Genomic DNA, 23,953 nt, shown 5'->3' with positions numbered 1-23,953 from the left:
CAGGTTTCTTCCAGATGTGACGCTTGGCATTCAGGCCAAAGAGTTTATATCTTGGTTTCATCAGACCAGAGAATCTTGTTTCTCATGATCTGAGGTGAACCTTTAGGTGCCTTTTGGCAAACTCCAAGCGGGCTGTCATGTTCCTTTTACTGAGGAGTGCTTTCCATCTGGCCACTTTATGATAAAGGCCAGATTGGTGGAGTGCTACAGAGACTGTTGTCCTTCTGGAGCTCTGTCAGAGTGACAATTGGGTTCTTGGTCACCTCCCTGACCAACGCCCTTCTCCCCCAATGCTCAGTTTGGGTGGGCGGCCAGCTCTAGGAATAGTCTTGATGGTTCCGAACTTCTTCCATTTAAGAATGATGGAGGCCACTGTGTTCTTGGGGACTTTCAATGCTGCAGACATTTTTTCTTACGCTTCCCCAAATCTGTGCCTCTACACAATCCTGTCTCTTGAGCTCTATGGACAATCCCTTCGACCTCATGGCTTGGCTTTTGCTCTGACATGCACTGTCAGCTATGGGATCTTTATAAAGACAGGTGTGTCCTTTCCAAATCATGTCCAATCAGTTGAATTTACCACAGCTGGACTTCAATAAAGTTGTAGAAACATCTCAAGGATGATGAATGGAAACCAGATGCACCTGAGCTCAATTTTGAGTCTCATAGCAAAGCGTCTGAATACTTATGTAAATAAGGTATTTCTGTTTTTAGATTTTTTTTTAACTGTTTTTGCTTTGTCATTATGGGGTACTGTGGGTGGGTAGATGGGGAAAACATTGATTAATTCATTCATTTTAGAATAAGGCTGAAATGTAACCATGTGTAGGGGTCTTTCTGAATCCATTGTAAATGTCTTTTTTTATCCCCTTAGGCTATAGCATAAACCATTTTGGCAAGTTTTTGAAGAATACGGTTGCAGCTCTTTTCATGTCTCTCTTCAGGTCTTGTCAGGTTGATTTATTTTTATATAACATTAAATGAATGAAAGCATGCCTACGTCAGTACAGTACTGTATTGCCTATTAGGAATACTCTGTCTATCCATAGCTATAAACTGATCTCTGCTCCTTGGTCCCTGTGTATCGACTCTCATCATCATCAAACCTGAGTAATGTGGCTTTACAGTGGCACTGAACTACTGAAAGCATTAACCAATCATTTTTCTGCTGCATTGCGCATTTTCAATGAAACACGGGATGGGTTGGAAAGAACATGTAAGCAATTTACTTACGTTCCCTGACTATATCCTCTGCCATATGTCTCCATCATTGTTCTATTAATAGCTAGACTTCTTATCTGTTGTTGGATCATAAAGGCTGTGTGGACACAATACTTGGAACCCACTCCCTGTTGGAGTTTATCCGCTGGGATCTGCCCGGGCAGAAATGGGGCTTAGAAAAATCAAGCAAGCTCCATGTGATGAGACCAGATGGCTTTATTGCATCAAGGCTTCATCAAAGCAATGCTAAATTCCAATGTGATCTCGGGCGTGCTAGATAGCGAAGGTAGTGCAGATAGGTGGTGCGGAGATATGAAACAAAGCTATATGAACGATGTCATATGTTAAGAGGGGAATCTTTGTTTTAATGTTGTGGCGTCGCAAGTTACTTAACTAAAGACGTGGAGATGTTGTAGTAGAGGGTGAGAATCTCTCTGCAAATATCCAGAGGGACTCCAAATGAACATCTTGTGTTTTTTATCAAACACTTCTAATTTAAACTCTAAAACCTCTAAAATTAATTGAAATAGTGTTTAATAAACTTGACTGATCAACTATTTATGCTGTATTTAAGGGGAAAGAACATTTGGAAATTACACTGTTCAAGCACTGACATTTATACTGGATTCAGACACGTATCTGTAGATGGGATTTGAATCAATAGGACTTAGCTTTGACATAGAAAAAATGAATCGAGCTAGTTTTCTTTTATCTGCTGTCAGGGTTTGCTGGCTGGCTGGGGCCTGCCATACCTTGAATACATTGTGTTTCTTTAAGTTCAGTCGGTTTTGTCAGGTATAAATTATGTATAGGATTTAACCTGAAAGGTAAAACAGCCAAACAATACCTTTTGTGAATCCTAATGAATCATTCAAACATATTATGGGCCTGGGGAACTAGATTGCATGCCCCATAGTCTGCCTGTGTTGTTGTCTTCTCCAGATCCAGGTTCGAGTAAAGCCCATATCAAACAAAGCATTTTTGTGTGTGTGTGTGTGTGTGTGTGTGTGTGTGTGTGTGTGTGTGTGTGTGTGTGTGTGTGTGTGTGTGTGTGTGTGTGTGAACGAGTGTGTACACGCTGGAATTAGAATGCACTGGTGAATGTGAGAAAACAACAGACGGGCCGTCATGCGTTTCAAATTAGAACATCCAGTCTCTTTTTCTCACGTTTATGTGAAGCAATGCTGGTAAAGTGAGAAAATGGACTGTTTGTGCATTGACATCTGGAATTGTGAAATGTATAGTTAAAAAGTGTTTAAGTTGAGCTGCCAGTACCAATAATACATACGCCTATTTGAAAACAATAACTTTATGCCTACCTTTGTTACCTGATTTCGAGCACAGGCATATAGCCATGGCAGGCTACGGCTGGGAAACTCCAGGAACTCTGTTCAAGAGAGAATAATGTTATGTGGAAATAAAGAATTTAGCTCGTCTCGTTCTAAGTGCTAGGGTGTATTAGCTACAACTCTCCTGATGTTCCTGAGCCAACATAACAACAGGAGGCAGGTACGGTGGCTCCCGTAGGACATATGTAAGGTGAGTCAAAAGGAGCGTGCAACAATAATTCACAAGGGCTACATAGCGAACATCACAAACACAACTGTTTATTATCGATGCTCGTGACCGTTAAGTTGGCATACGCTACGCAGTGCGATGTGACTTGGCGCGCTCTACTCACACGCAAAGTCTGTGTGGTTCTGGCATAACAGTACACTCACGTTAACCCAGAACCACATTTTGTGCTCTTATTTGTACAATCTTACCTTCCTTTTTTTAAGTGTCAATAAAGTTGTTCGTTCAAAATGCTAGTCCTATACATTTATTTAATACAACAGCCCTCCTCAGTGGTTTTTACACCCGGTTTTGCAAACCGAACAGCAACTAGCTCACCAAGAATTTACATAAGGATGTTTCTGTGTTTGTCCTGCAGATTAATTTGAGGATATATACAGTGGTAGAATACTACCCCTTGTCTTCATTTAGACACAGGATCTAATCCTATTGTAGGTTCCATACTGTAGTAGAACAAACAGGACCGGCTTGCACCCCCCTGAGACCCTGACCTTTAGAGTTGGTGTTATGGACTAGACTCACAAAGGATGACTTAAGCTCAGAGGTGCTGATAAAGCATGACTGCTCACGCTCAAAGCTGAAGACGCTTGTCTTTTTGGTTTTTTTGACCATTCATGGGAATTTGCTAGCTTCATCAATGTGCTGTGCCCTCTTAATTATTCATCCCAAATTTGAAGGGAGCTGTTTAAAACCGCTCCTACTGTTATTCATCTGTTTTAATGGTGTGGGTGAGGGTCCCTCGGTCCATTCTGAAAGTCATAAAGAGCAGCAACCGATTTATCATCTTGGGTTTCAGATAAACGGCAGGCGTTGTGGGCGGGTGATAGCAAAGTGAATTGCAGTTGACCTGAAAGACTAACAGGCATGCCTACGTTCCTCAGCCCAGACTTTTAACCACTTAAAAATAGTTGTTCTTTAGTAGCAAATTTGGGGTGGCAGGTAGCCTAGTGGTTAGAGCGTTGGTCCAGTAACCAAAAGGTTGCTCGATCGAATCCCCGAGCTGACGAGGTAAAAATTTGTCGTTCTGCCCCTGAACAAGGCAGTTAACCCACTGTTCCCCAGTAGGCCGTCATTGTAAATAAGAATTTGTTTTTAACCGACTTGCCTAGTTAAATCAAATTAATTCAAAAAATTACCTGGCAGCTCTCTACAGACATTGCAGTCATAATTCTAAAGTCAAATTTCTGTAATTATTTTGTGTTATTGACTGTACGTTTTGTTTATCCCATGTGTAACTGTTATTTTTGTCTCACTGCTATGCTTTATCTTGGCCAGGTCGCAGTTGTAAATGAGAACTTGTTCTCAACTGGCCTACCTGGTTAAATAAAGTGTAGGTGAAATAAATCATTAAGAAATGAACTGTTAGTGTCACACTGAGCTTTTTCTGTTCACACTAATGATGTACTCATCCTCAAATCCCTACAGTTAAGAATACTGCATTAATAAAGCAGAACTTGTTCTCCACACCAAGCAGCTCCTAGCTACATATTTGTTCACTGCATATGTTTTCTTAGTTTTTTTGTACACGTGGTTTTATAAGTAGGTTATGTGTTTGAGAATTCATTTCAACATTGTTTCTACCAACTGGCAAGCAGGCAATACAAATATTTGCTGTCTTAATTGTTAATTTTTTTATGGGGACTTTGGCTTCTCCATAAACTCTTCGGATTTAAGTACATTTTTCTGCGTGATTGTATTCCGCACAGATTGTGCATTTTACAGACAAAACATGCTGTAAGTCGTCTCATCTTCGTTGTTCTATTCAATAGCTTATTAGAACCGTCAAACCACTCTCTTTATGTAGGTGAGTGATATTTCCAAGGATGTGGCCCCAGACAGGATGCTCTAGGCGTACTTCATCCTGCAGGTGATCTATCCTGGGTCTTTGGCCAAGAGTTTGGTCCCCCCCACCTCTCTCACCTTGTCATTTGGTTGTGGCTTTGCAAATATAAAGCCTAGCAGGATGGTAGGCTATTTTAATTGGAAAACATGGTGATGGGGTGCTACAAGGCAGTGGAAAAGCATCTCTTGGCAACAACGTGATTACAACCTCGATTGTTATCTTGGTTCAGGTGATAAGACAATATGGGTATTTTGATTGCATCTCGATAGCATTTGAACAATGGACAAAGAATAATCCTGCCTGTGTTGTTGAAGATATGTTTTGCAGTCATGCATCACTTTAACTGCAGTTTCCTTGCTTTAAAAAATATATATATTTCACCTTTATTTAACCAGGTAGACCAGTTGTGAACAAGTTCTCATTTACAAATGCGACCTGGCCAAGATAAAGCAAAGCAGTGTGACAAAAACAACAGAATTACACATGGAATAATCAAACGTACAGTCAATAACACAATATAAAAATCTATATACAGTGTGTGTGCTTTTGGTTTTGCAGTGTCCGTGTCCGATGAATTCCGTCTACTGCACGTACTAGATTTTATAGGGTTCCTAAAAAAACATTTAAGTATGAAATAATAAGTTATTGAAAATAGATGAATGGGAGGCTGTGACTGAGCTGGTAAAAAGGAGCTTTTTTAAAAATACATGTCAAATGTTTTGAATCCTGCGATCCAGTGTGTTATTCAGATTATTGGATATGCGTTATTATATATGATTAGCTAATGTTTCAAACATTTTGCGATGCATATTGGACACAGGTCTGCCATATCACATCATTAACCTTCATACTTGTACTCTCTCTCCCAATAATTGCCTCTATTAATCATTTATCTGATAATGACCAGGATGTTTAAAATCTCATTTCATTCAGCCTCCTGTCTAGATTGAGATGTGACTATTTCTTGGGTTGTTTCTTCTTAGACTGCTTTCATATACCCTGTTTATAGTGTACCAATTAAGCACAGTGTCTGTCTGGAATTCTGTAGAAATGGCGCCTCCAGTTGACGGCAGACTTTATGTTGGGCGTGATAAACCTGTAATCAGAATGTGTGTCGGCTTTATTGTGCTGGTGAAGGAATGATACAGGGTGGTTTTGACAGTGGCTTCCACTCAGCATTGCAGGGACCTGGCAGTCGTTGATAAGACAGCCAGCTCTGCAGCCCCTAAAAAGGCACATTGGTGTGGAGTAGAATGAGGCGGTAAGATGCGAAGGGCAGAAAAAAGCCCTCTGCCTTTGGCTATTACTTCAACCATGCAGTTTCCTCACCATTACGTCAAAAGCCCCAGAATCCTTTTAGTCAGAGCTGTGCTGGTAAAAGCATTCCGAAGGAGACAATTCCACCCGCACCTTCTGGGGCTTCCTTATCCCTACAGCTCAGAAACTGAAGTTAACTCTGTTGTGAAAAACTAGCCACCACAACTCTGTTTATGGTCAGATGCCAATCTGTCAGTCGGCTGTGTAATTGATGTATTTTAGTCCAACTATATAAAAGACTCAAACATTTAGTCAATGTTTCCCATTTAATATAGGTAGCACTGTGAATTTCAATTTGAAGTACCATTCTCACCCTGAAATAATTTTGTTTTGGAGAGAAACTATCGGACCTCAACATTTGAGATATTTACAGAGTTTGCATGACAGAAGTCTGATGTGACTGTGCCTGACCTGAGATGGAGAAATAGGGTAGAAAAACAACTCAAGCAATTCTGTCATCTTGGCAAGAACACAGGTCTCCACTATCACGTCTCTGTCTTGAGTTTGAAAGAAGGGCTGGTTCAAAGGTGACAAGACTGGCACAAAGGTGACCAGAGGGGTTTTGAAACATTGCTGAAAGTAAATTTGTGTGTACTTTATGGCAGTATTATATCTTAGAATTTTGCACTTGGTGTATAAAACTACAACGCTCCAGTTTTTTTACACCCAAATTTACTGATCATTATTTTTTTATTCAATTCAAAATGAGGTTAGTTTTTTATATCCGTAAATAATTGTATTAATCATTACATGTTGTATGGCAGAGGAACAATTATGTTTTGAGAGTGAATTCCAACAGAAAACAGTGACACAATGCATTTCTATGAAGTGCCTAATAATATACTGAACAGAAATATAAACGCAACGTGCAACAATTTCAAAGATTTGACTGAATTACAGTTCATATAAGTAAATCCGTCAATTGAAATGAATGAATTAGGCACTAATCTATGGATTTCACATGACTGGGAATACAGATATGCATTTGTTCGTCACTGATACCTTTTTATTTATTTATTTAAATGTAAAAAGAAAAGTAGGGGTGTTGATCAGAACCTGACAGTATCTGGTGTGACCACCATTTGCCTCAGGCAGCGTGATTTGATTTATTAGGATCTCCATTAGCGACACATCTCCTTCGCATAGAGTTGGTCAAGATGTTGATTGTGGAATGTTGTCCCAGTCGTCTTCAATGGCTGTGCGAAATTGCTGGATATTGGAGGGAACTGGAACACGCTGTCGTACATGTCTATCCAGAGCATCAGGATTGTCACAGTATCGCTGTGCATTCAACTTGCCATGGATTAAATGCTATTGTGCTTCTTTGTCCGTAGCTTCTGTCTGCCCATACCATAACCCCACCAAAGCCACGGGGCACTCATTTCACAGTGTTGACATCAGCAAACTGCTTGCCCACACAACGTCATACACATGGTCTGCGGTTGTGAGGCCGGTTGGACGTACTGCCAAATTATCTAAAACGACGTAATGGTAGAGAAATGAACATTACATTCTCTGGCATCAGCTCTGGTGGACATTCCTGCAGTTATGGCAATTGCACCCTGCCTCAACTTGAGACATCTGTGGCATTGTGTAATGATCATGCTGTTTAATCAGCTTCTTGATATGCCACACTTGTCAGGTGGATGAATTATCTTGGCGAGGGAGAAATGCTCACTAACAGGGATGTAAACAAATTTGTGCACAGAACTTGAGAGAAATAAGCTTTTTGTGTATATGGAACATTTTTAGGGATATTTTATTTCAGCTCTGCAACATTGGACCCACACTTTACATGTTTTATATTTTGTTCAGTGTAGAACCATTCAAACCGAATGTTATTCAACCAAATCAGCCATAAAGAAATTATCTCAAAGACTTACTTACTATCAAATCGAATCTCAAAGTAACTAAACTAGTGGGAACTGGCTGGTATGGGCATTGGCCATGGACTTGCTTTTAATGAATTAGCCAACCTTTAAAACAAATAATCTCTTGTCCCTGGGAGCTCACATTGGAGATGATTTTCAATGTAGAGCAGAGGGACATGAGCTCTGAGCAGCACATGACTAGAATGGAGACTGCTGGAGGTGCCTAGCCTTGTGGTGCTGCTCTCTGTAGACACATTGACTAGAATGGAGACTGCTGGAGGTGCCTGGCCTTGTGATGCTGCTCTCTGTAGACACATAGACTAGAATGGAGACTGCAGGAGGTGCCTGGCCTTGTGGTGCTGCTCTCTGTAGACACATAGACTAGAATGGAGACTGCTGGAGGTGCCTGGCATTGTGGTGCTGCTCTCTGTAGACACATAGACTAGAATGGAGACTGCTGGAGGTGCCTGGCCTTGTGGTGCTGCTCTCTGTAGACACATAGACTAGAATGGAGACCGCTGGAGGTGCCTGGCCTTGTGGTGCTGCTCTCTGTAGACACGTGTTTTACCGTTCCCCTTGCTTTAAGTCAGTTTCCCTTCACTTCTCACTAATTACAACGGGGGAAGTTTATCTTTCCTGTCTGCAGTAGCATGCGTCATTAAAACTATATCCAGGGCAGAGCTCCTGAATTGGCTTTTGACTTGGCTAACGAAGGACTGTCCGACATTTCACTTCATAACAAAGCTTCAGGGTGCCATTATGTCGAGTACATAACTTTGTCTGTGTATGTATATATATATACACACACACACACACACACACACACACACACACACACACACACACACACACACACACACACACACACACACACACACACACACACACACACACCTATATATATATATATATGAGCTATCTCCGTCTCTGCACTTTACTGTAAAGTAATTATATTGTAGGACCCTCCTGTATGCTAATGCGGTGCTAATCTGGTCCTTAGCGAGTGTCTTAATGAGGCCGACGTGCCCTCCATGAGTGCTACATTATGGAAATAACTTGCGTCGTGGGACAGCAGAAATGTAGCCTTATTTCCACTTTTAAAGCTTTCCTAACAAGGTATGTTGTCCTTTGAGGCCACAAGCAGAACATAAACAAACACACTAATGACTTGCATGGGGAGACTTCACAAGTGAGGTCCATGTTTCAGACAAGTAACAGATGGAGGTAAATGGGCCATGGTGGATAAACTATTAAGCTGCTGGACTAGAGAAGAAGCCCGATCCATGTACTTCGACTTGTTGTTCTGAATCGAATCAAGGTTGTACGTGGGCACTGTTCTATGTCCTATTCTATGTGCAGTGGAGCATGTATGTTGATGTAATTGGCGGGAAAAGGAATCCATTTGGATTCATATTTTCCGCCGAATTAGCATGTCAGAGCCTGCCATGCATAATGTCTAGTGAAGATAATGCTCATCTATGGATATATTTAGGGAAATACTTTAACCAGATTAAAACTAGAAATATATGTTCTGTATGGAGCCTTATCCCGATACTTTTATCAAAGAAAATACAACTTCTATACCAAATCTGAAATGTTCATCGTTGGCTAGGCCTCTCTGTCCGCAGCGAGGCCTCTGTCCGCAGCGAGGCCTCTCCATGTCCGCAGCGAGGCCTCTCAATGTCCGCAGCGAGGCCTCTCAATGTCCGCAGCGAGGCCTCTCAATGTCCGCAGCGAGGCCTCTCTGTCTGCAGCGAGGCCTCTCCATGTTCGCAGCGAGGCCTCTCCATGTCCGCTGCGTGGCCTCTCTGTCCGCATCGTGGCCTCTCTGTCCGCAGCGAGGCCTCTCTGTCCGCAGCGAGGCCTCTCTGTCCGCAGCGAGGCCTCTCTGTCCGCAGCGAGGCCTCTCTGTCCGCAGCGAGGCCTCTCTGTCCGCAGCGAGGCCTCTCTGTCCGCAGCGAGGCCTCTCTGTCCGCAGCGAGGCCTCTCTGTTCGCTGCGAGGCCTCTCTGTCCGCAGCGAGGCCTCTCTGTTCGCTGCGAGGCCTCTCTGTCCGCTGCGAGGCCTCTCTGTCCGCTGCGAGGCCTCTCTGTCCGCTGCGAGGCCTCTCTGTCCGCTGCGAGGCCTCTCTGTCCACTGCGAGGCCTCTCTGTCCGCAGCGAGGCCTCTCTGTCCGCAGCTTTGAATCAAAGTGTTGTGTTATTACAGCCTGTGTCACTCTGAGTAAACAGGAGGGGCTCACTCTTTCCTCTTGACATCTGCGCTGTCTCCTCAAACACTGCCAGCTTTGAAACACTGGAAGCTCCCTGCGTTGCTTTAAGGAAAACACTGACGCTTGTTTCCAGACAAAATAAAGAGCTGCTTTCGGTCGTTACAAGGGCCAGTTGATTTCTCATGTGGTAGAGCAGTTACCAAAGTCAGCCTTTCGAAATGAGCTCAGACAGAGAGCAACAGCACCCAGCCACAGCAGCCCCCAGAGAGAAAATTGGTCATGGAAGTTAAGATGCATTCAGAGGCACCGCAAAGCTTACTGCCTGATGAGAATGTATGTTTAGATATGTTTTAGTTTAAACCCTAGGAGATACGTCAACCTCTCCCTTTTGGATCGGAGAGGATGAGAGGGATGTAGGATCTGGTGGTTTGTTTGAGTTGAAGTCCGGTAATCTGCCTGCGTTGGGTTTCATCCTTTTTGTAAACGTCTTTGTTGGATTGGTTCAACATGACTTGTCAAGGCCTTTCTCCAAAAAAGAACCAGTGCATGAGTTAACAGAAGAGCCGGCTAACTGATTAACAGAGAGTGTCACAACAACGTTGTACCTGCATTGCCCCTGGAGTATTCCTGTTGTGCGGAGGTCAAGGGAACCGGAGAGGAGGAGACCTAATTCCCATTTTGGGAGGGGGTGGGGGCACCGGGAAGGAAGGCAAGGCCTAGCTGGTGCCCAGAGGTGAGGCCTGCTCTGAAAGAGGCCTCTGTGTGGCAAAGCCTGTCATTACAGCTCTTTGGCTAGGCCGCGGCCGGGGACAATCCCAGCCTTTGTGCTCTTTTATTGCGCCAGGCTGTGTACTGTACTGAACGGCAGTGCGAGAGGCGTGTGAAAATTCCCCCCGCTCCAGATAGACTAAGCTACATTTAGTCAGCTGGGGTTCAGTAAGACCAGGGAACAGTAAGTCCGTCAGCTGGGGTTCAGTAAGACTAGGGTACAGTCAGTCAGTCAGCTGGGGTTCAGTAAGACTAGGGTACAGTCAGTCAGTCAGCTGGGGTTCAGTAAGACTAGGGTACAGTCAGTCAATCAGCTGGGGTTCAGTAAGACTAGGGTACAGTCAGTCAGTCAGCTGGGGTTCAGTAAGACTAGGGTACAGTTAGTCAGTCAGCTGGGGTTCAGTAATACTAGGGTACAGTCAGCTGGGGTTCAGTAAGACTGGGGTACAGTCAGCTGGGGTTCAGTAAGACTAGGGTACAGTCAGTCAGTCAGCTGGGGTTCAGTAAGACTAGGGTACAGTCAGCTGGGGTTCAGTAAGACTAGGGTACAGTCAGCTGGGGTTCAGTAAGACTAGGGTACAGTCAGCTGGGGTTCAGTAAGACTGGGGTACAGTCAGCTGGGGTTCAGTAAGACTAGGGTACAGTCAGTCAATCAGCTGGGGTTCAGTAAGACTAGGGTACAGTCAGTCAGTCAGCTGGGGTTCAGTAAGACTAGGGTACAGTTAGTCAGTCAGCTGGGGTTCAGTAAGACTAGGGTACAGTCAGTCAGTCAGCTGGGGTTCAGTAAGACCAGGGTACAGTCAGTCAGTCAGCTGGGGTTCAGTAAGACTAGGGTACAGTCAGTCAGTCAGCTGGGGTTCAGTAAGACTAGGGTACAGTCAGCTGGGGTTCAGTAAGACTCGGGTACAGTCAGCTGGGGTTCAGTAAGACTAGGGTACAGTCAGCTGGGGTTCAGTAAGACTAGGGTACAGTCAGCTGGGGTTCAGTAAGACTGGGGTACAGTCAGCTGGGGTTCAGTAAGACTAGGGTACAGTCAGTCAGTCAGCTGGGGTTCAGTAAGACTAGGGTACAGTCAGTCAGTCAGCTGGGGTTCAGTAAGACTAGGGTACAGTCAGTCAGTCAGTCAGCTGGGGTTCAGTAAGACTAGGGTACAGTCAGCTGGGGTTCAGTAAGACTAGGGTACAGTCAGCTGGGGTTCAGTAAGACTAGGGTACAGTCAGCTGGGGTTCAGTAAGACTAGGGTACAGTCAGCTGGGGTTCAGTAAGACTAGGGTACAGTCAGCTGGGGTTCAGTAAGACTAGGGTACAGTCAGCTGGGGTTCAGTAAGACTGGGGTACAGTCAGCTGGGGTTCAGTAAGACTGTAAGGGTACAGTCAGTCAGCTGGGGTTCAGTAAGACTAGGGTACAGTCAGCTGGGGTTCAGTCAGTCAGTCAGCTGGGGTTCAGTAAGACTAGGGTACAGTCAGCTGGGGTTCAGTAAGACTGGGGTACAGTCAGCTGGGGTTCAGTAAGACTAGGGTACAGTCAGTCAGTCAGCTGGGGTTCAGTAAGACTAGGGTACAGTCAGTCAGTCAGTCAGTCAGCTGGGGTTCAGTAAGACTAGGGTTCAGTCAGTCAGCTGGGGTTCAGTAAGACTAGGGTACAGTCAGTCAGTCAGCTGGGGTTCAGTAAGACTAGGGTTCAGTCAGTCAGCTGGGGTTCAGTAAGACTAGGGTACAGTCAAGTCAGTCAGCTAAGAGGGACACTTCTATTTTTTTAACTGCTAAACAAAATGACCCAACAATTTCCCCGGAGGCTTCAAGCTCAGACCAACATTAACCTCTCAATAAAGCATTCAGGGTTTTGTGTTGTGGTTGAGCAATGCAGATTAGGTTGGTCCGGAGTCGGATGTGTGCGCTGCATGTCGTGGTTGGAGCACAGCGACGGCCTCATTGTTTTTGAAGTCTCAACAGAGGATGTACAGTCAGTCAGTCAGCTGGGGTTCAGTAAGACTAGGGTATAGTCAGTCAGTCAGTCAGTCAGCTGGGGTTCAGTAAGACTAGGGTTCAGTCAGTCAGCTGGGGTTCAGTAAGACTAGGGTACAGTCAGTCAGTCAGCTGGGGTTCAGTAAGACTAGGGTACAGTCAGTCAGTCAGCTGGGGTTCAGTAAGACTAGGGTACAGTCAGCTGGGGTTCAGTAAGACTCGGGTACAGTCAGCTGGGGTTCAGTAAGACTAGGGTACAGTCAGCTGGGGTTCAGTAAGACTAGGGTACAGTCAGCTGGGGTTCAGTAAGACTGGGGTACAGTCAGCTGGGGTTCAGTAAGACTAGGGTACAGTCAGTCAGTCAGCTGGGGTTCAGTAAGACTAGGGTACAGTCAAGTCAGTCAGCTAAGAGGGACACTTCTATTTTTTTAACTGCTAAACAAAATGACCCAACAATTTCCCCGGAGGCTTCAAGCTCAGACCAACATTAACCTCTCAATAAAGCATTCAGGGTTTTGTGTTGTGGTTGAGCAATGCAGATTAGGTTGGTCCGGAGTCGGATGTGTGCGCTGCATGTCGTGGGTGGAGCACAGCGACGGCCTCATTGTTTTTGAAGTCTCAACAGAGGATGTGGTTTATTGTAATCAAGCACTAACAGGAATTCTGCCTCTGACATCATTAGTATACAAACCAATAGGCAAAACTGCCATTGTTATTTTCATTCGACCACCGAGGACATCCTTTGTATCCCAAATGTCTGTACAGGTCCTAAATATATGCTCATCGTCTATTACGAATTTGGCGTGTCAGTCAAACCTGGTGTTAAAAGACACAGAGAATGTTTTCTTTGATATCCTATGTCATGAACATATATTCTATTCTAGAGAAATCCTCTTGTCTCTTGCATCAGGTTTTCACATCAGAACGGGTCTTTATTTAAACATCCTTATTTTCCAGAAAGCCCGAGTTTCCATTTGTAACAGTCTGATAACCCAATCCTTTCAGGAGTGCTGCCATTAGGATCGTCTGCTGTCTGATGTGTCCTCTGTCTGATCCTCTGTCATTTTTTTTGTTTATCTTTCTGCAGTGCTCAAGTCTGGCTGGCCGAGCATGTAGACATATGCTCTCCTATTCTCTAATTGGATCTTTGTATTCATCTGGGGATTGATTCGACTTAGCTTTCAACAAATGTCAATCCAATCTTGCAATGGATGGATGCTTCCCTGGTAGCCTGTTTATATGTGGGCTTCTGGTATCCTGTTTATATGTGGGCTTCTGGTATCCTGTTTATATGTGGGCTTCTGGTATCCTGTTTATATGTGGGCTTCTGGTAGCCTGTTTATATGTGGGCTTCTGGTAGCCTGTTTATATGTGGGCTTCTGGTAGCCTGTTTATATGTGGGCTTCTGGTAGCCTGTTTATATGTGGGCTTCTGGTAGCCTGTTTATATATGAGCTTCTGGTAGCCTGTTTATATGTGGGCTTTTGAAATGCAGGCAGAGCTAGAAGAAAAAACAGCTCTCTGCCCCTGGGCGTCTACAACAGCAGGAACAAAGGTGTGAAAGACGTAACGTCACAGTCCTGCCTCTGCAAAGGCTCGGCAGGAGCAATGCTTCACCCAGTCATGCTTCTGTGAAGACACATCAAAACAACCTTGTCAGTTGTGGTTGTTGAGAAAGCCCATGGTTTCTAGTTAATGGTCATAAACCACAGTGTCCCTCTGTGACATCTAAAAGTCACTCACTTCTCCCTGTACCAGTACCAGTACCAGGCATTAGAATCCAGACTGGGCCTCTGGTGACTCCAATCAGAAGAGCTCTGAGTGGCAGATTGGCACATTGGCTCCCAGCCTGGGGCCCCCTCAGCTCAGTGGGCGTAATCTACACATATCTGACTGCATGCTGGGGGCCACAGCCAGGAATTTGCACAAACCCTCCATCTATTTATGACAGTTGAAAATCCCATTGAATTGTAGCGTTGTAAATATCCTACCTATTGTCTCCTGGCATGTTTATGGTGTGATGGAATTTAGGGGATGTAGTCTCTCCCTGGGCTGACCACTGTCTCCAGACAGACACTGACAGACACAGATAGGTGCAGACAGACGGGCACACCGACACACACACACCGACAGGCAGGCAGACAGACACACACACCGACAGGCAGGCAGGCAGGCAGACTGACGCACACCGACAGGCAGGCAGGCAGGCAGACTGACGCACACCGACAGGCAGGCAGGCAGACTGACGCACACCGACAGGCAGGCAGGCAGGCAGACTGACGCACACCGACAGGCAGGCAGGCAGACTGACGCACACCGACAGGCAGGCAGGCAGGCAGACTGACTCACACCGACAGGCAGGCAGGCAGGCAGACTGACGCACACCGCCAGGCAGGCAGGAAGGCAGACTGACGCACACCGACAGGCAGGCAGGAAGGCAGACTGACGCACACCGACAGGCAGGCAGGAAGGCAGACTGACGCACACCGACAGGCAGGCAGGCAGGCAGACTGACGCACACCGACAGGCAGGCAGGCAGGCAGGCAGACTGACGCACACCGACAGGCAGGCAGGCAGACTGACGCACACCGACAGGCAGGCAGGCAGACTGACGCACACCGACAGGCAGGCAGGAAGGCAGACTGACGCACACCGACAGGCAGGCAGGAAGGCAGACTGACGCACACCGACAGGCAGGCAGGAAGGCAGACTGACGCACACCGACAGGCAGGCAGGCAGACTGACGCACACACACCGGCAGGCAGACAGACAGGCACACCGACACACACACCGACAGGCAGGCAGGCAGACCGACGCACACCGACAGACAGGCAGGCAGACTGACGCACACCGACAGGCAGGCAGGCAGACTGACGCACACCGACAGGCAGGCAGGCAGACTGACGCACACCGACAGGCAGGCAGGCAGACTGACGCACACCGACAGGCAGGCAGGCAGACTGACGCACACCGACAGGCAGGCAGGCAGACTGACGCACACCGACAGGCAGGCAGGCAGACTGACGCACACCGACAGGCAGGCAGGCAGACTGACGCACACCGACAGGCAGGCAGGCAGACTGACGCACACCGGCAGGCAGGCAGGCAGACTGACGCACACCGACAGGCAGGCAGGCAGACTGACGCACACCGACAGGCAGGCAGGCAGACTGACGCACACCGACAGGCAGGCAGGCAGACTGACGCACACCGACAGGCAGACACCTTTCCCCAGGTGTCAGGCCCTCCAGGGGGGTGTGGCAGGGAAGACTGTTTGACTTGTATATTGGATCTGAGTGAATGTCAGATTTGTGACTTTTCATTTACATTTGTCATGCAACATAATGGTTGTGTTGACATGTGAATGAAGAAGTTTGATAGAATTCATGATGACCTAAACGTCCAACACATTTGGCTTTTACCAATTCCACTCCGTGTGTTTTTTCCCAACTCATCAGACTATTCAATAAGCATTCCAGCAAGCATGAATATTATCTTCCTCTCACCTTCAATTAAAAGACAAATTACATTGACATTTGAGCAGTTTTCATGCCCTTGTGTTGGTAACAGAATATTACAGCTTTCTCCCTCACACATCCATTTTTCTGCCACCTGTGAGAAATGATTGACAATAAAATTATACTTGAAGGGAATTTACGTTTAAAAAAGACATTTCATAGTCATCTCCAGCACCACCCCAACATCAACATATGTGAAAATGACACGTTTCTATGTTTTGTAGTAAAAAAAGATTGAGGAAGATAACTGATTCCAATGAAATCCTCAACCAATTAGGAGGCAATTAGTAAGCAATGCCTACTCATAATTGGTTAAAATCACACAATGCAGACCGATGTAATTGGAAACCTTCATCTTTCTCTGTTTTACTACAAACCATAGAAACGCTGCGTTGTCACATATGTTGGGGTATTTTTGGTATTTTATTAGGATCCCCATTAGCTGTTGCAAAAGCAGCATGATGCTGGAGATGATGAATATGAAGTAGTATATTTTTGACATTTCCCTTTAACAGCATATCCCTCCCAGCTCTGCAAATACATAGGGATGTCTGACATTTTGTGCCAAAAACAGACAGCACCATACACCTTCAAGCTGGCTTTTTAAGAGCTCTGTGTCCATGGCAACGGTTAACCCAGGAGTTGGATTTTTTTATTCATAATTAAGAATGTTTGGGGAGCTGAGGGTGAGATGCCAGAAACCCAACAGCTCTGCCTCCTGTTTCTGTCAAGATTTCCATCAACAATTCACAAGGCAAAGGCAAGAGCATTCAAAATGGCCTCATTTAACTGTCAAGCCACATAACCCTGCAAAACGTGTATGCCTTGCACATTTATTTAGGGGGTTCATATTGATTTCCAGGGAAATCTGTACGTTTCCCAATTTAGTCCCGTTCACCGAAAGTATACAGCAAGTATTTAGTAAGGTACATACAGCGTTTTTTATTTAACGAGGCAAGTTAGTTAAAAACAAATTCTTATTTTCAATGACTGCCTACCCTGGCCAAACCTATGCGCCATCCTATGAGACTCCCAATCACTGCCGGATGTGATACAGCCTGGATTCGAACCAGGGACTGTAGTGACATCTACTGCATCTCAGTGCTTTGGCGATTGTTTTGACAAGTAAACATGATCAATACGTCAATTTAATTGCAGTTTAGCTGTTTGTCAGGATTTGACATTCCCATTCTCTCTCTAGGTATCTACCGAGTGTTCTCTGACAATGTTTTGTATTCTTAGTGTTTTTTTCTCTTTATTCGTGTAAATCAACATTGTATCTCTGACATGGTGTTTTTATTTTATTTAGGTCCAGTGTTTAATGGTTTGGATCGTTAGGGTGATGCGTCACAAGTAGGAGCGGTCTTGTATTATCGCTCTGTGCTTTTATCACTAATAGCAATTCTCCTTTCCATAGCACTTGCTCCATAAAGCTTTGACAAGTGTTGCAAATCAGACCTTTTTTTTTAGTGCACAATAACAAATAATTCATGAAAAGTGCATTTTTATGTCAACCTTTCCTCACCTGCTGAGATTAGGCCTATCATAAAATAACACTACCTGCTGCTTGAATATCATCGGATAGGTTGACATTATAACATGAAATCATAATGATTCATTTACAAATCATAGATCAACCTCTATGGCAGCACTTCAAACTATCATCTTCCATACCTAGTACCCAAAAATGGTTGTTTCTCTTCCATACCTAGTACCCAAAAAGGGTTGTTTCTCTTCCATACCTAGTACCCAAAAAGGGTTGTTTCTCTTCCATACCTATTACCCAAAAAGGGTTGTTTCTCTTCCATACCTAGTACCCAAAAAGGGTTGTTTCTCTTCCATACCTATTACCCAAAAAGGGTTGTTTCTCTTCCATACCTTGTACCCTGTGAGAGGGTACCCAAAACAGGTTGTTTCTCTTCCATACCTTGTACCCTGTGAGAGGTTACCCAAAACGGGTTGTTTCTCTTCCATACCTTGTACCCTGTGAGAGGGTACCCAAAACGGTTTGTTCCTCTTCCATACCTTGTACCCAAAAAGGTCTGTTTCTCTTCCATACCTTGTACCCTGTGAGAGGGTACCCAAAACAGGTTCGTTCTCTTCCATACCATTACCCAAAAAAGGGTTGTTTTTCTTCCATACCTTGTACCCTGTGAGAGGGTACCCAAAACAGGTTCTTTCTCTTCCATACCTTGTACCCAAAACAGGTTCTTTCTCTTCCATACCATTACCCAAAACAGGTTTGTTCTCTTCCATACCATTACCCAAAAAGGGTTGTTTCTCTTCCATACCTTGTACCCTGTGAGAGGGTACCCAAAACAGGTTTGTTTTCTTCCATACCTAGTACCCAAAAAGGGTTGTTTCTCTTCCATACCTTGTACCCAAAAAGGGTTGTTTCTCTTCCATACCTAGTACCCAAAAAGGGTTGTTTCTCTTCCATACCTAGTACCCAAAAAGGGTTGTTTCTCTTCCATACCTAGTACCCAAAAAGGGTTGTTTCTCTTCCATACCTAGTACCCAAAAAGGGTTCGTTCTCTTCCATACCTTTACCCAAAAAGGGTTGTTTCTCTTCCATACCTTGTACCCAAAAAGGGTTCGTTCTCTTCCATACCTTGTACCCTGTGAGAGGGTTGTTTCTCTTCCATACCTTGTACCCTGTGAGAGGGTACCCAAAACAGGTTGTTCCTCTTCCATACCTTGTACCCAAAAAGGGTTGTTTCTCTTCCATACCTTGTACCCTGTGAGAGGGTACCCAAAACAGGTTGTTTCTCTTCCATACCTTGTACCCTGTGAGAGGGTACCCAAAACGGGTTGTTTCTCTTCCATACCTTGTACCCTGTGAGAGGGTACCCAAAAAGGGTTGTTTCTCTTCCATACCTTGTACCCTGTGAGAGGGTACCCAAAACGGTTTGTTCCTCTTCCATACCTTGTACCCAAAAAGGGCTGTTTCTCTTCCATACCTTGTACCCTGTGAGAGGGTACCCAAAACAGGTTCTTTCTCTTCCATACCTTGTACCCTGTGAGAGGGTACCCAAAAAGGGTTATTTCTCTTCCATACCTTGTACCCAAAACGGGTTCGTTCTGTTCCATACCTTTACCCAAAAAGGGTTGTTTCTTTTCCATACCTTGTACCCAGAGGTTATTTCTTCACCAATACATAATTGAATTGTCCTTCTCTAACCAGCATTTATTTGCACAGGAAGCCCATGCAAACAGAGAGATGCAGTGCAGTATCTCCTGATCCTCTTGTCCTAGCTACCTCAATTTTTCATGTGTTCTTGAAGTATACCCATTAGTGTTAGCCCAGATCTGTCAAATCCTACTCAGGCCTTGGTGCTGAAACACTGGGCTGTGTTTAAACCGTGCCTCCCTCCCCATCACCACCAATGACATGTACACTGACACCTCCACACACAGCCAACCCCTCTGTGACTGAGCCGGGCAGGCAGACAGACACATTGATGTTTAGGATCCCCTCCTGATATATGTCTGTGGAGAAGATCACATCCCTCACCCTTTAGGTCTGTCCTCTGGTTCACCTCCCCATCACAGGAAGTTTGTTGTTGGTATTTTAAAGACTTCAACCAGCTCTATGTATCATCCCAAGGTCTCTGGAAACCAACAAATAAAGTATTAAGGGGTGAAGATTGAATGGGCAATTCTAAAGCCAATATGTTTTGGCTTTTTGTCATCTTTTGGGATTTTTGTAGATCAAATCAAATCAAAATCAAATCAAATTTATTTATATAGCCCTTCGTACATCAGCTGATATCTCAAAGTGCTGTACAGAAACCCAGCCTAAAACCCCAAACAGCAAACAATGCAGGTGTAAAAGCACGGTGGCTAGGAAAAACTCCCTAGAAAGGCCAAAACCTAGGAAGAAACCTAGAGAGGAACCGGGCTATGTGGGGTGGCCAGTCCTCTTCTGGCTGTGCCGGGTAGAGATTATAACAGAACATGACCAAGATGTTCAAATGTTCATAAATGACCAGCATGGTCAAATAAGGCAGAACAGTTGAAACTGGAGCAGCAGCACAGTCAGGTGGACTGGGGACAGCAAGGAGCCATCATGTCAGGTAGTCCTGGGGCACGGTCCTAGGGCTCAGGTCCTCCGAGAGAGAAAGAAAGAGAGAATTCCAGAGCATATGTGGGGTGGCCAGTCCTCTTCTGGCTGTGCCGGGTGGAGATTATAACAGAACGTGGCCAAGATGTTCAAATGTTCATAAATGACCAGCATGGTTGAATAATAGTAAGGCAGAACAGTTGAAACTGGAGCAGGAGCATGGCCAGGTGGACTGGGGACAGCAAGGAGTCCTCATGTCAGGTAGTCCTAGGCATGGTTTAAAGACCCAGCTCCTGAAACTGGAGCAGCAGCATGGCCAGGTGGACTAAAGTCATCATGTCAGGTAGTCCTGGGGCATGGTTCTAGGGCTCAGGTCCTCCGAGAGAGAGAAAGAAAGAGAGAAGGAGAGAATTCTAAAGCCAATATAGATTTACACAGGACACCGAATTTCCAGATAAACAAACTGACCCTAGCCCCCCGACACATAAACTACAGCAGCATAAATATTGGAGGCTGAGACTCCTTAGATGCTCCTTTCCGGTTCATTCCCAGAATTAATTTGCCACAATATAATATTTGACTTGTGTCACATATTTATAATGTGCAAATATGGTTGCACAATATCTGTTACCTTGTCAAACCTCAAGTCAAGTGTTCGTGGATGGGTGGGTCTGTGTGTGTGCCCTACATTTTCATGTTCGCTCATACCAAGTGGGCTTTGGTGAGACACGACATTTCCCCTTCTCTTAATTATGGATGATAATGTTAGGTCTAATTAATATCTGTTTCATTAATGTGCTCTGACACATTCCATCCCCCATTGTGTCTTCAGCCCCACAGCTCCGGCTACGTGCGTGCGTGCGTGCGTGCGTGCATGCATGTGTGCATGTGTGTGTGTGTGTGTGTGTACAACCCAACACTGGGATAACTCTCACAGCAAAGTCTTGGTTTGATTAAATTCCTTGGTATCTTATTATTTGTTATTTTTTCACAATATATTTCCTATTTTATAGTTGCAACATGTGAAGTGTCGGTTCCATGTTTCCTGAGCTGAAATAAAGATCCCAGAAATGTTCCATACGCACAAAAAGCATATTTCTCTCAAATTTTGTGTGCGAAGTTTACATTCCTGTTAGTGAGCATTTTTCCTTTGCTAAGACAATCCATCCACTTGACAGGTGTGGCATATCAAGAAGCTGTTTAAACAGCACCTTGTGCTGGGGATAATGTTGTCTTAGAGAATTTGGCAGTACTTCCAACCAGCTTTCCAACCGTGGTGGGTGAGCGGTTTGTTGTTGTCAATGTTGTGAACAGAGTGCCCCATGGTGGCAGTAGGATTATGGTATGGGCAGGCATAAGCTACGGACAACGAAGACAATTGCATTTTATCGATGGCAATTTGAATGTACCGATACCATGACGAGATTCCGAGGCCCATTGTCGTGCCATTCATCCGCCGGCCTCACCCCATGTTTCAGATGATAATGCATAACCCCATTTCTCAAAGGATCTGTACACAATTTCTGGAAGATTAAAAAGTTTTTCCATGGCCTGCATACTCACCAGATTTGTCACCAATAGAGCATGTTTAGGATGCTCTGGATTGACGTGTACAATAGCAAATTGACTGATATGAAATTCAACTCAGTAAAATGTTTCAGATTGTTGCATGTTGCGTTTTTATATTTTTTGTTCAGTGTACATGCAGTGATGCAAATGAATTACTGGACGGTAGGTGTACTTACTTTCAATGGACAGAAGTGCACAAATATTTGACGGGAGTGTTGTTTTTTATAGAGAGCGGAGGGAGTGTTGTTGGCCGTGATGTTGGTTGACTCATGGTGAATCTTTCTTCTCTTCCAGAGTGTGGTGGAGAAAGTGTTTGTGGAGTTCAGCCACCAGGAGTTGCTTCAGTTCTACAACCAGGTCAGTGCAGCATGTTGGTTCTGCTTTCCACATCACTGACTCCTTAACACCCGCAGGCATGTTTCCTTTCGCCTAATTGTCAAACATTCTCTGTCTCCTTGCAGCTAGAGACGGTTCAAGCCCAATTGGACTCCCTCACCTGATGCGGGTTCCATTCCATTTCTATATGATGACAGCTATGGAAGAAGCAGTGTTGTCATTCAAATTCCCCATGCACACTGACAGGACACCTATCATAACAATGTGGTGGTATAATGAGGGAGATCTCACATTTCCCTGTTTTGTTGAGAGCAAAGGATGTGCGTGTGTGTATAGAACTGTAATCCAACTACATTTCATCCTTCAATGAAACTATTTTTCTACCTGTGTTTTCCGATGTGCAACATGAATGTTGCTGGTGAAATTCAGGGAATGTTATTTTTATGAATGTTTCTATATGAATGCTGATGAAATGTTACTAATGTACAAACACAGAACATGATATCATGTATATGTAATCTAAAGCACTAGAGGAATATAAAAAATAGTTGTAATTTGAAAAGTGGCATTGTTATTTCTTCTCTTACCCCACCTGTAGTTTCATCAGATAGAAGTGCAAAGGCACAGTACAAATCCTCATCTCCTCACTTAGCGGGCCAGACATTCCTAAATGAAGCACATTATTTTCAATTAGCTTTACAAAATGGAGCCATTTTAAATGAAGTTAATTGTCCAACGGTCAAGGTTTCACCAGAACAGATAGCTACAGGTTTTTCTCTACCAGGGTCTCACGCTATCCCTTCCTCCTCACGTAATACCTGTCAAGTCCACATCGCTCTGAACAAAAGAAGAAACCGTTTCCCCGCCTCCTCCTCCTCTAGAGAAAACAGTAAAACACTTTATGACCTTGTATCACATTTATGAAGATTTTTATTGAACAAAGTTTTCATTTCAATTTGCTGTTTCCTTCTTAACAATTATGTCGCCTTTGGTTGTTTTTGTATCAAACTTAGCAGGCAGCGTCTGTGTTAATGGGATAATAAGCATGTAGAATGGGCTCTAAAGCCGTTGTAAAATGGATGAGTTAGTCACTCGCTTAAGAGTAGGTTCTGGCAGCTGCTCCATGCTTCTCTGCCGCAGGCAGGACAATTTGGAGAATAGCTGAGGAAAAAATGAAACCTTTGCTCTACTTTCATCCTCTTTGGAGTGAAGATACCAGGCAGTGAGCACTCTGAACCTGATGTTGAAATGCAAAAACCAAAAATCCAAACTCACCTCCTTCTCTAGAAAACCTTTCAAGACCTCTGTAACGACTGTTATTTTACCCAATTTACCGTTTTGCCACCATGTGGAAAAAAATCACCAAAGTCACTGCCTGAGGGAGCTGTGTGTCCTACAGCATGGGGAACAGATGGCTGCTTGCATCCTGCCGTGGAAAAAAAGTATCCGTTCTGAGTCTCCAACTGAGTGAACAGAACCGAGTCCTACTTTTGCGTGTGTGTGTCGAGGCCTGCTGGACAGTAAACACGAAGCAGTCAGGTTTTTATGGACAATTATCAAGGGTGGCCTGAACCAGCCAGCTCAAATAAGTGGATAATGCACTAATCCTGGATAAGACTGGTCGACCACTGCGCAAAGAGCGCTGGCCCTCAAATAATGGGCTGAGATGACGGCAGCTCTGGTACAAATGTGCCAAG

General features: G+C 44.7%; 1 protein-coding gene across 1 annotated transcript in view; it reads left to right on the top strand.

The window, feature by feature from the left end:
* Positions 1-22,818, top strand: part of commd10 (COMM domain containing 10) — a 49,862-nt gene extending 27,044 nt beyond the window's left edge. The window contains exons 6-7 of the mRNA XM_046348073.1: positions 22,215-22,277; positions 22,382-22,818. Coding sequence (XP_046204029.1) covers positions 22,215-22,277; positions 22,382-22,420 — 102 coding nt within the window. The 3' untranslated portion in view covers positions 22,421-22,818. The remainder of the gene's footprint in view (positions 1-22,214; positions 22,278-22,381) is intronic.
* The last annotated feature ends 1,135 nt before the right edge of the window (positions 22,819-23,953 follow it).

Source organism: Oncorhynchus gorbuscha, linkage group LG04, assembly GCF_021184085.1.
Source record: "Oncorhynchus gorbuscha isolate QuinsamMale2020 ecotype Even-year linkage group LG04, OgorEven_v1.0, whole genome shotgun sequence".
Classification (NCBI taxonomy): domain Eukaryota; kingdom Metazoa; phylum Chordata; class Actinopteri; order Salmoniformes; family Salmonidae; genus Oncorhynchus; species Oncorhynchus gorbuscha.
Note: the sequence above shows the minus strand (reverse complement) of the source record. Positions and strands in the feature narration are given on the sequence as shown.